Source organism: Alligator mississippiensis, chromosome 4 (genome assembly GCF_030867095.1).
Source record: "Alligator mississippiensis isolate rAllMis1 chromosome 4, rAllMis1, whole genome shotgun sequence".
NCBI lineage: Eukaryota > Metazoa > Chordata > Crocodylia > Alligatoridae > Alligator > Alligator mississippiensis.
The window spans coordinates 127543591-127559843 of record NC_081827.1 but is presented as its reverse complement, the minus strand read 5'-3'; the positions used below and the strand labels follow the sequence as shown (position 1 = coordinate 127559843).

The 16253-nt window shown below is 44.0% G+C and overlaps 1 protein-coding gene across 1 annotated transcript; it reads right to left on the bottom strand.

Moving 5' to 3' along the window:
- Positions 1 to 2162: 2162 nt before the first annotated feature.
- On the bottom strand, positions 2163 to 15394 carry LDHB (lactate dehydrogenase B). Its single transcript, NM_001287287.1, is given in 8 exon segments — positions 2163 to 2528; positions 3948 to 4071; positions 4606 to 4723; positions 4920 to 5093; positions 6668 to 6841; positions 7596 to 7713; positions 11945 to 12076; positions 15317 to 15394. Coding segments are annotated over 7 exon segments (1002 nt in total). The 5' UTR covers positions 12071 to 12076; positions 15317 to 15394; the 3' UTR covers positions 2163 to 2360.
- Between the last annotated feature and the right edge of the window lie 859 nt (positions 15395 to 16253).

Genomic DNA, 16253 nt, shown 5'->3' with positions numbered 1-16253 from the left:
TGAGGTGGTTTCCCATTGTCCATTGACAGGCCAAAGTACTTGAGCTGTTATTTCTTTTGAGTATAGTCCTCTAAATCAGGGGTTTTCAATCTTTTTTTAACAAGTGTACCCCTTCTGACTCGCTTTCAGGTCCTGTACCTCCTTATATATTTTTTTTGGGGGGGGGGAGGAGATTGAGTTCCCTGCAGTGTGGGAGTGGGGCTGGGGCAGGTGCTGCACAGCCAGAGTGGGGTAGGGTGCGGGATGGAGCCACGAGCAGCTGATCCAGGGGGCATAGGGGGCAACTCCCACCGCTGCGCACACCTCAGAAGGGCAAGTGGAGCACGTGCCTGCCAGATCTGTGCAAGTCAGGGCAGGCCAGTGGTGGGGGAGGGAGTGGGGTTGGGGCAGGGGCTGCCTAGCCAAGGTGGGGAGTGGGACTGAGCCATGTGGGCAGGGGTGTGGATCCCCTTGCTATGCATGCCATCAGCAAGGGATGGAGGGATGTGCGCCACCAGTTTGCATGGGGCGGGGCAGGGCAGGCTGAGGCCTATTGAACCAAGTAGAAGGCAGGGCAGCATTGGGCTTTTCCGGGCAGGGGCTGAGTCAAGCTGTGCTCATGGCCAGCGGTGACAATGCTGGGAGTGGGGCTGGCGGGGCTACAGCAAATTCTGGAGTGACTACAGCCCACCCCCCATAGGCCCCCACAGTGAGGGAGAAAGTGGGGCAGGGGCAGGTGCTGCACAGCTATGCAGAGCCTGGGACTGGGCTGCACACTCCAGGAGGACATGGTGGGGAGGGGGGAGAATGTGCACAGCCCCATATCTGTGCATGGAGCAGGCAGGGGCTGAGCTCTTCCTAGCGATGGGGTTGGGCTGTGTTGGGGGTGGGCAGCAGTAGCGCAGGCAGGGTGGATACGGGAGAGGCTGCAGCCACTCCACAATTTGCCATAGCCCCTCCAACCTTGCTCCCAGCACCAGTGCCCCCTCCCCGAAGCACAGCCCCAGCCCACCACGCTCCACACGCAGATCCAGGGGCTTACACTCCCCATTCCTACCCAAGGTGCGCATAGGAGTAATGCTAGGAACGGGGGTAAAGGGGGGGAAAGAGTTCACATGTGATGGCTGCCACCGCCACCAGCTATTGGCTGAGTAGCAACCAAATCGGGAGCAACCTGGGGTGGGGTCAGGGAGGTACCGTGATGTGGTGTGGGGCTAGCAGTGCCCGGTGCAACCCTCCTAAGCAGCAAATATACTGGGGGAGACACTGCCACTGTGCCCCAGGGCATACTCCATCCCTGCCAGCCCACGTGTACCTTTGAAGATCTAAGTGCTCCTGGGGGCATAGGCAATGCATAGGAAGGACATGGGGGGGGGAGGGGGAAGGCATGTGCCTCCCCTGAGATTGCCGCCCCCCAGACCAAGCCAGCAAAGGCCAACGGCCAGGACCCTGGTTTGCCCCTCCCCCTGAGTCAGCAATCAGCCACTGGGGGGGGGGGGGGGGGGCACCAAGATCAGGAGGCACCAGTTGCCCATGCCTGGGGGTACATGTACTCCTGGTTGGCAGTCCCTGTGCTTTACGACATATGAATATTGTTTTTTAAAGGTTTTTCACAGAGGATAAAACACTATCTTTTGAGAGCACCTAAAATTAGAACATAGAGATCACTAAAAAGCACACAAAAATAGAACCAAGAAAAAAAGAAACAAGATCAGTAGTAAATCAGAATTATGTGATTTCACCGTAAGGCTTAGCGTTAAAAAGACAGTAATCCCCAGCTTTCTAATTATAAAAAAAATACTTGTTTCTAACCAAGCAGTCTGCAAGATCTTAACATTTTGGCTAAAAAATAAGCTAAGCTCAGTGTCCCTTTTGGGAACTGATCTTGAATACTAAAATGAGGTCTAGATTTTTCTATTCAAGTCATTTCAAAGTGAGGGATGGAGAAGCTCCCTTGTTAAAAAGGATGTGGGGAAATGACTTCCCCTTATTCAGTACTTGGATGGAGGACCTTGGATAACTGTGCATGTTAACCAAATTCTTCTGTATGAATGGAATCTCTTAGTAATAGACAAGAAAACAGTTCCTACAAAGTTCCTTCAAAAATATTATGTGTATTACATGATAAGTAAACAATGGAGAGACTGTAGACAGATGGAAAGGGAGGAGGAAGAACTCTTGAGGCAAGTGAAGCACACCTGAAAGTTTATTTGTTCATAAGTTCTGCGCATTACAAATAAGCATAGGGTTAGTTGCTGTGGACAAAAGCTCATTTCATTTTAGGTAGAGCAATAAAACATTAGCCACAGAGATGGATAACTAGAGGGCCCAAATGCTCACACAAAATGCAGTTTTCCTATTGCTGGAAGTTAGCATACAGGTTACAGATCTTTGAGATCTTTCTGGATGCTCCACAGCGTATCTGCACTGCTCCTCAGTTGAGCCACCTCATCATCCTTCAGCTTTTGGTTGATCACACTTGTCAGTCCAGAGGCACTTAGCACACAAGGGAGGCTCAAGAAGACTTCATTCTCAATGCCGTACATGCCCTGCCACAAGCAAACAGTAAAGAGATGAAACTGGAAGAAGCATCAAATTGTTTCTTTATGCCAGTGGTTCCCTACTTTTTAGGCACAAGGCACACCTCAGACTATGCCAGCTCTTAGTTTTCACTTGTTTAAAAGGGCAATTCTTCTGTTGCAAAACTCCTTCTGACCTGTTGTGATCTTTGCTATTTATGACAATAAAAAATTCCTCTTTGAAATCTCTGGGCACATCCAGATGAACAGGTGAACATGCACTTTGCAGCACCTCAAATGCTTTTAAGGCACTGCAAGATGCACATGGTACACGTAAAAAGGAAAATCCCAGTATTGAAAAAAAACAAGAAAAAACCCCTGTTTTAAAATAATAAATAAAATAAAAATGATAGTGCACATGGCTGGAACATGTGCCACCCAAAACTAGAGCCTGGCTAGCCAGAGCTATACTCTGGATGCTGGCCAGGCTCCACACACCCAGATTGCCATTGCTGCAGCCCTGGGAGGCTCCTAGGACCGGCAGCCTCCCCTACTGCGCTGGGGGCAGTTTGTTACATGCCAGAGCATGTGTGCAGGGGTGTTCCCAGGAGACAAGTAGCAGCAGCATAAGTATGTGATGCTGCTATTTGTCCCCAGGGAAATGCATGTGCATGCTCATTGGGATGCCCTGGGTTTATTCTGTGAATCATGTTTTTATACCTAACCGTGCTAACTGCATGGCACCCTGTAGAACCCTTGAAAGCATCTTGCATCACTCTGGTTGAGAATCACTACTTAATACAGTTGTGAACCCAATATAAAAAACTCTTAGACTTCAGAGCTGATACCAGTGTGACTGAAAGTAGTAACTGCCTTTAAGGGTGTAGTAAACACTTACAGTAATATAGCTGGCATTCCCAACATTAGCTTTGAAAATCTCAACTGTTTTATATGTGCATGGCAAGTGGCTTACAAAAGACTCAGATTCAAGGTTTTGGTACATGGTGGTGACAGAGAGTGGCCTAGAAATGTGTACAGCTATCCCAGGAGGGCCAGGCCAGTGACAAGAAATGCTGGTTCTGCTCCTCTCCCTAACAACAATCAGTAAGAAATTATCTTATGGGTCAGAGGTGGAAGTTCAAGTTTTCTGCCCTTTGCATGAATCTTCCTTGTTCAGCAGCACCCTACCAAAGGGGAATTTAACACCAAATGAAATACCACACTGGGTACAAGAAAAGTACCCACTTCACAATTCCTTTTAGGGAGGCAAGATAATTCAACTGCTGGATTTCTACGAGCAATAATCCATGTACAATGCTCCTGCTGGCGTTTAAGTTTAGAGTAGCATCATTTTACAAGGCTTCCTCAAATATTTGGCAGATCCAGCAGAGCTGCATACATAATGCTGCCACAATAAGTTGGGGCAGCTGACTAAATATTATCCCTTACCTTTACCATTGTTGACACTGGATGAACCCGGCACAAGTTTTTCATCATGGTCTCAAGTAGATCAGCAACACTAAGGCCAATGGCCCAGTTAGTGTATCCTTTAAGTTTGATCACTTCATAGGCACTAAGAGAAAGTTGCAGAACACACAATTAGGTGGTTTCAAGTTGCATTCAAAATAAAAGGCAGTTGCAAGGTAACATAAGCTTAAATGATACAGAGAGGGGGTAATGAGTTCCTTTCTAAAGTTGAGAAATGACAGCCAGGAACAGAACATGATTCATAACTTCAATTCCAGTGTTCTGTTCACAGGTTCATGCTGCCTTCCTGCTGTTGCCCCCCTCCAGTAATTCCCCATCATTGGGAACCGTACGTGTATGGACAACTCATGAAAAAAGCACGTGCTGACTGTGGCTCTGTAAATGATGAAGTCTGCCTACTTACCAGTTCACATTGGAGGTGGCATGCTAAACCAATATACATATACCAGTACTGCTTTGCATTTAGCTCAGTCCTAATACTACAAATAAAAATCATATAGATGAATGTGTATTCAAGGTATAGCACAATTAAGGAAAGAAAGAGAGGGAGAGTATGCCTGATGATGCACATGCTGCTGAAAGTGGGTAACATTCTACCTCTCTCCTCAGTTCACTATACCTTTCAACCACCTGCTTGTGGACTTCTTTCCATTTCTCACTATCACGGTCAGTACCCATAGCAGGATTCAACTCCTGGAGGGAAACCCCCGCCACATTAACTCCGCTCCAAACAGCCACTGTAATATATTGAGAGAGAGGACGAAAGTTTCAGTGACCGTCATGCTTCCTCCATTATTGTAGTGAAGGCTTTAACTATAAAACTTGCATTAAATTTTAAAAAGGAGGATGGGTAGCCAAATCCTTTTGCCATCTTGAAAATGTCAACCACAGACTTTTACAAGTCAGGTGACATGTTCCAGAAATGTTCCTTACCACTAGAATCTCCATGTTCTCCTAAGATCCAGCCATGGCAGCTGCTGGGGTGGATGCCAAGCTTTTCGGACATCAGGTAGCGAAATCTGGCTGAATCTAAGTTGCAACCACTTCCAATCACACGGTGCTTGGGCAGTCCACTTAGCTTCCATGTGACATACGTCAATATATCCACTAAGAATGAGAACAAAAGCAGTGAGCAAAACTGATTTCTTCCACAAAATGCACACATATCATACAGCAGCTTTAGTACATGTGGCAGGGTAGATGCTTATAAGCTAAAGGACCTGAAGGTGCAGATTGAGTCACTGGAATTAGATCCTAAACAACGTAGAGGATAGGAGTGCTCATCTAACTTGTAGAATTTTTGGACTACCTGCCTTCAGGAAGATGCCCGTGTGTGGTGATCTTATTCTTGAGAATATCACTTAAAATGTGACTGAATTAAAATGGACAGAGATTTGTGCATGAGAAAATGTATGGCTGAATAAGTCTTGCATAGACATCAAAACTTCTTGTTGGAATAGTCATGCTTAAATGTACCTCCTTATCATGGCATACAATAACTTTTGTGCTTCGACGTGATGAAAGGTTGGCAATATTAATGAAAAAGCCCACCTACAGGCCCAAGCGACTGAGAGTCAAAAGGTCAACTATTTTTTTTTCCCCCAGTACAAACTACCCAATTTGTTAATTCAACTCCTGAAAGCTGGAGATGCATTAGTGATGGCTTGTGTTCTGATCAGCCAGGGCTTCCCAAAAACCAAGGCCAGTGGATTCCTGCTAGAAATCAAAAAGAGTCTACACAGATTCACATATTAACCTATGTGAGCTGTGCACCTCAACTCTCTTCCCACAGAAAAAGTAGGAACTATAAATATGGAGAAAACATTCTCTTAGATGTTAATGTCTACAAAAGCAAGAGCTGAATGCAACACTACTGGGCGTATCTACACATTCATTACTGTGCATTAAAACTAGTACCTCCACTGAACTACTAGGAAAAAAAATGCGCAGGCAGCCTATTTTAATGCACATTAGCTAAAGAGGACTTTGTGATGCTTTAATGCACATTAAACTACACTAATGCACATTACAGTGCATGTGCAGACATGTCCACTGATGAGATCTAAATTGATAAGAATTTGATACATTGTTCTATATTAAATGACTTGGGTTTTACCCACTGAGCCAGCAATAAAAAGGACAATGCTCATCAGTAAATAAATTTCATTACTGAAATATTTTTCTGAAAACAAATCTCAAAAGGTAAAATTTACGTCAGCATTGTTTTTGTAATTTATTAGTGATTATACTGTACATTCTTGAACTGGGTTCCTCACTCAGATTAATAGACATATCTTTGTACCTGTATACTTAATGGCTCATATGCAACAAAGACGATCGCTACAATGCATTGTTTAGTTTTTTGCATCCATGGGGTTCCAAGCCAGACTGGTTGAACTAGTAGCTATTTCTAAGCCAACATATACATAGCTCCGAAACATGTTAGGAAGGGTTCTTAAGCATAGTTCAGAGTCCTTAGTGACGCTAAGCTAGAGTAAATTTAAATCATATGTTTTTATTTCACCACTAGTAGAACCACCATAGTACTCTGAACACATGACTGTTTATATTCTTCTGGTTCAAGTAGTTAGACTGAACTTATTTTTAGGAAGCTTCATCAAATAAAAGTCCAGTTCTCAAGAAGCCAAAAATTCTTGCTTATTAAAAATAAGCCTTTTTACCTGGGTTGGAAACCACAAGAATGGTGCAATCTGGACTATACTTTATGATCTGAGGAATAATAAATTTGAAGACATTCACGTTCCTTTGGACCAAGTTAAGGCGACTCTCCCCTTCTTGCTGACGAACTCCAGCAGTCACTACCACAATCTTGGAATTAGCTGTGACAGCATAATCTAACAAAAAAATATATAATTAATTAATTAATTTTAAAAAGGTTGGGGGAGGGGGGAGAAGATATATATTTGAAACAGAACACAGTTGAATAAGCTTAATGTTAACAGCAGAATGTAAATACTGTTCCATTAGCTCTACAGGTACATAAATCCTGAAGCCAAAAAGGGAACATGTTCAATAGCAATAGGGGCATCTGACAATGTAGACTGTCACTTAAGGAAGTTTGTGCCTTGCTGAATGATTTAGTCTCTAAGGTGGCATCTTGCCCTGTCTGACAGCATCTCAGGAAATAGTGGTGTTTACTGGTAAGAACAGAAGTGGGTTCAGGATGCTGTTCTTAACATTGCAAGTGACTCAATCTGTAATGTTAGCTGAGTGACTTAGCCCCTCTGCATCTGAGCTTCTTTGTGTACAAAACAGGAATAACACTCTCTTTATCTCAAAATGAATCCTGAAGTTCCATTAATATCTGTTTCATTATTCTTGAAGAAGTCACCTACCAACTAAGGGTAATTAAAAACATGAAAGAGCCATGAGATTAAGATCTTTTAACATCCAAAACAGTTGCCAGTCTAGACAAACTTTGATTGTTCATCTAAGAATGTTACCAATTCTCCCCCTCAATTCCTAACTTCACCCTTAAATTTTAAAGCATCAAGCCCTGATTTGGTGTCACAATGGGAGGCCCTGTATAGATTTCAACAAAGTATATTCACAGTATAGTTGTATTTGAGAAAGAAGATCTGAATTTACCTTTGTCTGCCACAATCTTATGAGTCTGAAGAAACAAACTCCCATGTTGAAGATCCATCATTTCCCCCTTCAGCTTATCTTCCAAAACATCAACTAAAGCGAGCTCATCACAAAGACGCTAATGACAAAAAAAATAATTGAAGTTATGCACAGAACCACTATTCATTATCAAGTTTAAGTATCCCACCAACTTACACAATATATCAAATGTCACACGGTAGAAAAATCTTTTCTCTGAATCTCTAAAGTAAAAATAGGGATATTATACTGTCCAAAAGCTGACTATGGAAATACATGTCAGAACCAAAATACAATGACACATACCAACAGTAAAAATGTGCTATTCATTCCACATGTTCCATTCCTTACTTGGTCCTTACAGTCATGATATCTTGTTTACCATAAAAACAATTCTCTACGTAGTTAATTAACTCAAAACAAACTTGCATCTCTTTTCTAGTCACAATAGTTACATTTCCTTAACATCCAGGCAAGAAAGTTCATTCCTTTGAAGTATTTGCTCTAGATCTACAATGTAAAATTGGCTTGCAAACAGCCATTTCAAATTAACTCCACTGCTTCATAATTTAGTAAATCTTTTGATTTAAAGGTTCTCACCAAATAGTCTAATTAGAGTAAAAAACAGTGGATCTATTTCCCAATTTTTCCCCACCAGAAATATTCAAACACCAAGATAGATTGTTAAACTGAACTCAATTACTTGTTGCCTGCACACAAAAAGCTAGGAGATAAACATAATATTTTCCTACTCATCAAATGTCCTGAGATTACTTAAGGGGACAGAGGAACACTTTCTATTCCTTCTCTAAAGTATGACATTTAGAGATACATTGATAGCACTTGCATAGCTTGCCATGTCAACAAATCATCGAAACACAGGGCAGCACTTTATTTATTTATTTTTTTTAAATAGTACTTTTTAAAAATAACCTTCTAAGTATTTAAATCTCTTTTGAGGATTGGCATCTATGCCACTAAATGCTTTTTGCAAGTTTTAACCTTGCACAAGCATTGTTCTTTATTTACTCAGCTATAAAACTAGCAGTACTTCCCTACGTCAGAGTTAGGCATTGTTAGCATATGTAAAGTGCTTTGAGAATGGAAAATGTTTAAATATATATAATGCATGAAGATCTCAGGGCCCTCCTGTTGCATCCCTTATTCATCTAATCAGGCCCAGTGAAATCAGGAGCCAAATTCTCATTAAAGTCAGAGAACATTTGGACCAGGACCAATAGCTTGGAGGGATTTATACTGAAAGATACTTGCCCAGGGAAATATCTGGTTCCCTGGCAACAGTCACATGAATAAAGTTCCAAAGGATCAGGCTCACATAGAGCTTAAAATGTGCACATAGCTACTAAAACTAACTCATTTTAAAGCTGTGACAAAAAGTACTTATACTTCTTCTAAACTGGTACAGAAATCTCAATGACTTCTTTTTAATAAATGGGAAGGGAAATTAAAACCATCCCATCAAAATATTTTGTTCCCACATGATCCTTTACCTTTAAAACTAAACTGAACTTTAGTAAATGCCACAGCTTGTGGCAAATTTGATAGTTAAAAAATGTGAACTGCAAATGTGTCTGATTTTAAGAGATCACTGGAAATCTGGGTAAGGGCAAGCTTCATTCTAAGGTTTAACTGAAAGCAGCCAGCATTTTGTTGGGTCAAAATCTAAGAGTTTGTAGAGCAAGGCATAATTATTATGATGACTAAACACCCAAAAATACTTTAGTACAAATACATCTTAAATTGCAGCCAGCAGACTTAAAGCAAAAATATGAAATCTGAGATGAGATGCTAGAGGTAATCCATCTCAATGAAGCAATGATATTTGTGCAATTGACAAAGTAAAAGCCCCATGAAAGAAAATATTAAGGGCCAATTTCTACCATAGGTTATAGAGGTGAATATTAGGAGGCGGCCTTTTTAAACTATGCCATCACCATAAGGTAAAGTGGGCTACAGAGAAGCTTGTATCAGAAATTAAGATAAGATTTGTAATCATCAGGAATACAGTTTTGGAATTGTCTCTCAAGCAAAGTGGAAGGGGCAAAGAACCTGAATCACCTCAAAACTGAACTGGATGGGTCTGTGGAAAGCAGGCATGGTTTGATAGGATGGGAAATACTGGCTCTACAACCAATGTTGGCGAATCATGGTATTTGTGGTCCCCAGCTTGGGACATAATGCAAGTAGTGTGCAAGGTGAATGGTAATCCAAAGCTTCACAGTTAACATTTGGGACCAAGGAGTAGTTTTCCCCTCATGAATGTTATTGTTTCATTTCCCACCCCTCCTACCTTTCTCCAAGGTATTGGGATGATGTCCATACCTAAGGATGGAGGTTTTTGACTGAGGCGCACTAATGCTCCTGCTGGTATTTTGAAAAGGATCCTGGCTATTGGGCCTTATTGTGCTACTGAGAGTCATTCCAATCACCTAATTTCAAGTCAGGAAGACACTTTTCCCCTAGGTCAGACTGCAAAAGGTTTTGCTTTCCTTCATCAATGCAGTGCCAGGGTACTGATGGCGGCCTCAACTTTGTGGCATGTTTTCAGATGTTCTTGGTATTTTAGGGCTTGTGCTTTGTAGTTGTGCACGAATTTGAGGGATTCCTCAGGTTAAGAATTACCTACAAATGTGGGGAACTGAATTCAATGACCCAAGAGACCCTTGCTAGTCCTACGTTTATAACACCCATTGATTTTAACTGGAGGTGCATGCCTGAAATTCTGAAGGCAAATATCCTTAAAAAATTCTTATGACTGTAAGTCTCTCTTTAATAATGGGTTTAACAGTCGCATCAAATAGATTCCTCTTGTATGAATTTTACAGGTATTATTATGAACTATTTATTATCTAAAGATATTTCTTCTACGTGTAAAAAAGTTTATTTTCTGTTTTATAACTTCTCCATGCAAGTTCCAGGGTTTCCCTTGCAGAGTTCACCAAGGTTATTCCTTGCAGAAGGCAAAGATTTTTGTGAGTGATATTTTAGTGGCCCAATTGTAATAGTTGGAAGGGACATAGACAATTTGGGGTACCACAATACCCTTCCTCATGTCTCTGGGAGAGGAACATGACACAGGAGAGCTCTTTGATGAAGACTGAAGAGAATCACAAATATCAGAGAAGGAAAGTTTGAGAAGGTGAAAATAGTTAAGGGTTTGTTTGTTTGTTTGTTTTTCCACACCTGAGAGAATGTATAATTTTAAGACAACTGGAACAGAAGGAATGCACTTCTTTAAAAGGTCACTTGAGTAGTGTCACTTTAAATAGAGGTTTAGGGCAAAAGTCACTGCACTTACTACTAAATCTGCAAGTTGTTCTATATAGGGGATTGTCTATAGGTTTCATTTGGACCAGATTTTAAAGGGATTTAGATGCATAAGGATGAAGGTAAGATAATTGAAATCAGTGGGAGTTAGATACCTGTGTGTTTAAGTCCTACTAAATACCTGTCTATATCTTTAAGGGCCTGAATGCCTTTAGAGATCTAACCTGCACCTCTAATTTATTTATTTTTTTAAATAGTGAACTTCTGCTCGTTTGTGCTTTCACTAAAACTAGTCAATCTTAAGGTTCTCAGATTGCTTGAAACTAGTCCTTTAACAGGTAGAAACCTGAGGTTTCAAAAATACCTGGTTAAGCAAAGGCAACATAAAACCAGGGTCATGAAAAGATCTGGTGCCGAATTTTTAGTTTCTTCAACACTTGCACACAAGGCTTTGACAGATACGAGTGCTATACAACCAGGCAATATGAGCTTATGTCAACACCTACTTAAATCAAAAGGGAGTCTTTTCACCAACTTCAGGGGGCTGCAGATCAGGCCTCACATGAATTAAGACAGTAGTAAATAAGACTATACATTATTTTGTTTTCTACCCCGCATTTCACAGCGATCTCTGACCTGTCTTGTATACCTAGTATGATAGCCCAGCAGTAAAGTCAATTCTGAACTTATTCCCAAAGGAACAGCCTGATGAAAGAATCAGTGGTAGAAGATTCTGGCAAGGACTTGTTCACAAGTCCTTAATTACCTGCCTGAACAATGGAGTCAAGTATTCACCTCTGGATAAAGACGACTAAACTTTTTATTGAACAGGCCATTGTAGGAGCCAGAGGAGAGAAACTGGAAATAAATTCAGCAAAATTAGTCTCTTATGAAGCAGAGGGGTTACCTAGCCAAGTTGAAGGAATATAATTGATTAATGTAATTAATTTTAATAGTCACCACATTTTCAAACAAAGGCAACCCAACTTTTCAATACATTAAAATTGCTACTTTTTTAGCACTGCATCATTTTTATACTATACCTTTCCAAGAATGCTGATAGCACAAGCCATACCAACTTGGCCAACCCCAACAACAGTGACCTTACTGTTAGGGATGGTTCTTTCTGATGCTATTTGTGTGATAAGTTTCTCCTTTAAAGTAGACATTGTATTCTGCAAGAAAAAGAAACACAGATCAAACTGAATTACATTTCTCTCAATCTCCATGTTAAAAAGTAGCCTTCAAGATTTAAGTGTCATACACAGATATGGATCTCCAAGTTACTGAATACAGCAGTGCCTGTAGCACTGCACACATGTTGGCACTATGTTGTTGGTGTTGCCTATTTCCACCTGAATAGATACAGCCTACCTACCAAATTTCTTCAAATCAAGTTTCAAATCTCACTTGGCCAGAATGTTCTCACTCTCTGCAGTCACTGTTGTATTTGAGCTGTTGAACTGTGACAGGGTAGAGGTAACTTTTGAGGTGCATTGAGGATATTTATCATTGTAAATCCTTTCAAACCACACAGATGGAAGACATGAAAAACATGATAATTTAGTTAAGTTGTTATAGTGAATCTCCATGCCCCTCTTTGCCCTGCATAAATAGTGCAAGTCAGCACTATAATGAGTATTATAAACAATATGTGTCTAATAATCTGTACTGGAATTGAGCTAATTTTGGCAGTTACTTTTACTTGGTTTCAGATATTCTACCCTAATCAATTTGCAGATTACTCCATCGTACCACTGAGCCCATTTCCCCATTGAGTTCTCTCTTTCAAAACAGTAAAACATTCAAAGTTATATTGCATCAACCTCTCACTTAACTTTAGGCACATCATATATTCAAGCTGCATGTTGACAGCCATTTGCAAACACTGCCCTGATCCTCCAAGATATATTACGTGAGATTAACTCGCTTCACAGGGGGTTTGAGAGAGAAAGCAAGAGCAAAAGCGAGCACCTGGGTAATGATCTCTGTGTATCAATCTGTAGCAGCCCACAGGAGCAAGTCAGATTTCAGTTGCAGAGTTTCAGGAACCTCAAACTAGATGCCACTTTCAAACGCATGTGTTGCAGCAGCACATGCATCTCATGAATCACAGGCACAGCAGGAACAGAACAACTAATCCACCTACATCAGGAACTGTTGTTTCATTTTTCTATGAAATTCTTGAAAGCGACTGAGTGCACTGGTCAAGAAAGAATTTCCTAATGCATACTGGGCTGTCAGGTGGGGCAAAAAAGGAAGAGAGAATTTTTCTTCCAGAAATGGCATGGCCACATCCCATTTCATTTGTTGAATAAATTTGAAAGATAAGATGCACATCACAACATATAAAATGGCACAAGGGAGCCAAATTAAAGTTACATGGGCAAGCTTAATTCTGGAATTAACTAATCTTAATAGGGATTGGGGGGAGGAGAGAAATATATGTTCCTTGGTTTTCATACAGGCTCTTGAAAGCAGGCTCTGCATTTCTCCACAGAACGTTTTCTACCTACATTATTAAGCAGATGGCTGAGAAGGTGGCATTAGGGCAGAGCATGAAGCTGCTGCTGCTGCAGAGAACAGACAAGTCTATTTGTTACGTAATGGGGAACAGTAGGCCTAGGCTCACCAAGACAACTATAAGCCTTCCTTAGTTACGGAAGCCACTAAAAGTATTACGGTGACCAACACGAGAAAACAGGGATGGGAGCAATGGTCATAAGTTAGCAACAGGGGATCAAAGTAGGGACCCAGAGCAAAGCACCACCAGCCAACACCCGCTCCTCCTCCGAAACCAAGGAGCCTGTGGACATGAGCCAGCAAAACTCTGCAGGGAAGACATGAGTGGAGAAGGGACTGGAAAACAGCTTTACAGGGAGGGACAGAAAAACAACCTCACAATTGGTTGTGTTCCCCCTGACCAAGACCTCCTTCCTGGTCTGACAGACGGCAAGCTTGGCCACAGCCACGAGGCAGCTGACCAGGAGATGCCAGAATTTTAGTTACCCTCAGGTGGGGAGCACATAAGCTAAGAGGTGCGGGGAGAAGTGCAGCCAGAACCTCAGGAAGGGACTGAGGATGCAACTCCAGTCACTGCACTGGTGTACCCAGGCCTCGTGGCAAGGGCACAGGATGCACCTGGTCCTCCACCCAGCAGGGGGCTTGCACATGTCTATGCCCAGAAGCCCAGGTTCGGCCATTGGAGCCTTCCTCCCAGCCTGGCTGCGTGACCGACTGTAAAGCCTTACCTGTGGCTCCTAAAACTGGGCTTTCTGCCCTAACCCTGCAGCAGCAACAGCAGCACTGACTCTGCTAGGCAGGAGCCACCCTCAGCTTCCCAAGCACAGCCTACGTTGCAGGAAACAGGGCAGGAGATGGGCGTGACAGCCTCCTACTGCCAAAAAGAAATGTCCACTGTGCATGCACAGCACCACCCCATCACCGTGAGTCACATGCTGGCTGCAACAATGCCTGTGGCCACAGGTCCTCCTGGCCTGCCCCGTGCAAAGGGCTTGCTGCCAGGGAGGGTTACCGGGGTGGGGGTAGGATGGTGACCTTCAGGCCGGATCCTCTTGTTGAAGCCCCGTGCAAAGGGGGAAATGGGAGGAAGGGGTGAGAAGCTGAGCTAGGAGGGACCTGCAAAGGTCACTGAGAGCAGCTTCTCTCAACTCATGAGTCATGGCCCAAAAGTGGGCTGCAACAATATAGGAATAGGCTGCAAACAAGCTTTAAAGATGGCTTTCTCCTTTAAAGGAGAATCTACAACTTCTCCCTTTTCCCACTACCAGTCCCTGCAAAAGGCTGCTTGGGGCCCCCCCTTGCCCCACACACTGTGGGGCAGCGGGTTGGGAGTGAGGGGCACTGGGTGAGGACTGGCCATCCATGTTTACAATACGGGCCCTGCTCTAAAAAAAGGGTGAGAACCACTGATCTAGCCCAAGCCCCTGGCAGCCCTGTGCAGCCCCATACAAAGCACCATCAAAGCCCTGCAATGAGACTGCGGCCAGCCCCGAGGCAACACAGGCCTCACACAGGCGTTGCTCAGGGAGGGGGACTATAAAGTTCATCCCCTGAGGTCTAGCCTTACTTCTCTAATGAAACACAACCCTCCCACTACATCCCCCACCATCCCCGGGGGCGGGCGGCTTCTCCCCCTTAGCCTAGCCCAGCCCAGGCCCTGCTTCCTCCGCTTCCCCGCTGCTGAGAGAGAAAGAGAGAGAGACATTTCCTCTGCCCACCCCTCCAAGTGCTGGCGCTGATGCATCATCCCCCACCGCGCATCCCCAGGGCAGCAATGCAGGAGGCAGAGGCGGTCCGGCACCACCCGCCCGAGATGCGGCAGGGAGGGCTCAGGAGCCCAGCACCCCGCGCCGCTGCAGCCGGAGGGCGCGGGGCTACCGCGGGCTACGCACCTGCGGGCGGGCGCCGAGGCGGAGGCGAGAGCGGGCGAGGCAACAGCGAGGAGCTGGCGGTGAGACAGCAGCGGCGGGAGCCTGGGGCGCGAGGGATGATGCGGAGCCCGCAGAGGAAGGGGCGGGGCCTGCCGGGCTCGCCTTCCTCCGCGCCTCGCACCACTGTGATTGGAGGACCGAGTGCCGCCACCCCCGCTTCCCTCAGTCGCTTTCAAGGACAAAGGCTCGAGGGTGCCATCGCCTCTTTCCCTTCCCCCAAATTTTCCAGACGCGCTTTGAGGTCATTTGCAGGATGGGTGGTGGGGCGCCCCTCCCGCTCCTGCGGCGCCTGCCCGTGCTAGGCGGTCTCAGCTGGAAACCGGGCACCGCGCTCCCTCAGCAGGAATGATTTTTAAGTAAACTTCCTAACAATGAAGTCACCTACAGAAAGAAAATGTCCCCCTGACTTTCCCTTCCCAGATCAGGCAGGCCTCCCCTTCCTCTTGGGTTGACCCCACACCAGGTTTTTGAAGCCATGTCCTCGCAGCAAGTGCAGATGCTTCCTCAGCCTGTATTTATTTATACCTGAAAGTTTGCTAAGAAGAATTTTTCCAAATATTTGAGCTGGTCTAATAAAAGCTATCCGATTTACCCAAAGAACCTTGTCTGCTTATGTCCTTAGACCAACATGGCTACAACCTACATGCCTGCCCTCTACAAATGAGACCAGCAGGGAAGTGGTAGAGGGACACAGCTGGACCTGGAAGATCCAGGGGCTGTCTGTGCTTCAGTGTCTCAAGCATCCAGGCAGGACCCTGGCAGACAGAGAGGAGTGGCTCCATTTCACCGGTCTTCCGGCACAGGTTGAATAGACTAATGAAGGTCACTCCAAGTAGCTGAGCCGGAGCCAAGAATTGCATCCTCATCTCCCAGGCCAAACACATGCCTCATCCTGCCT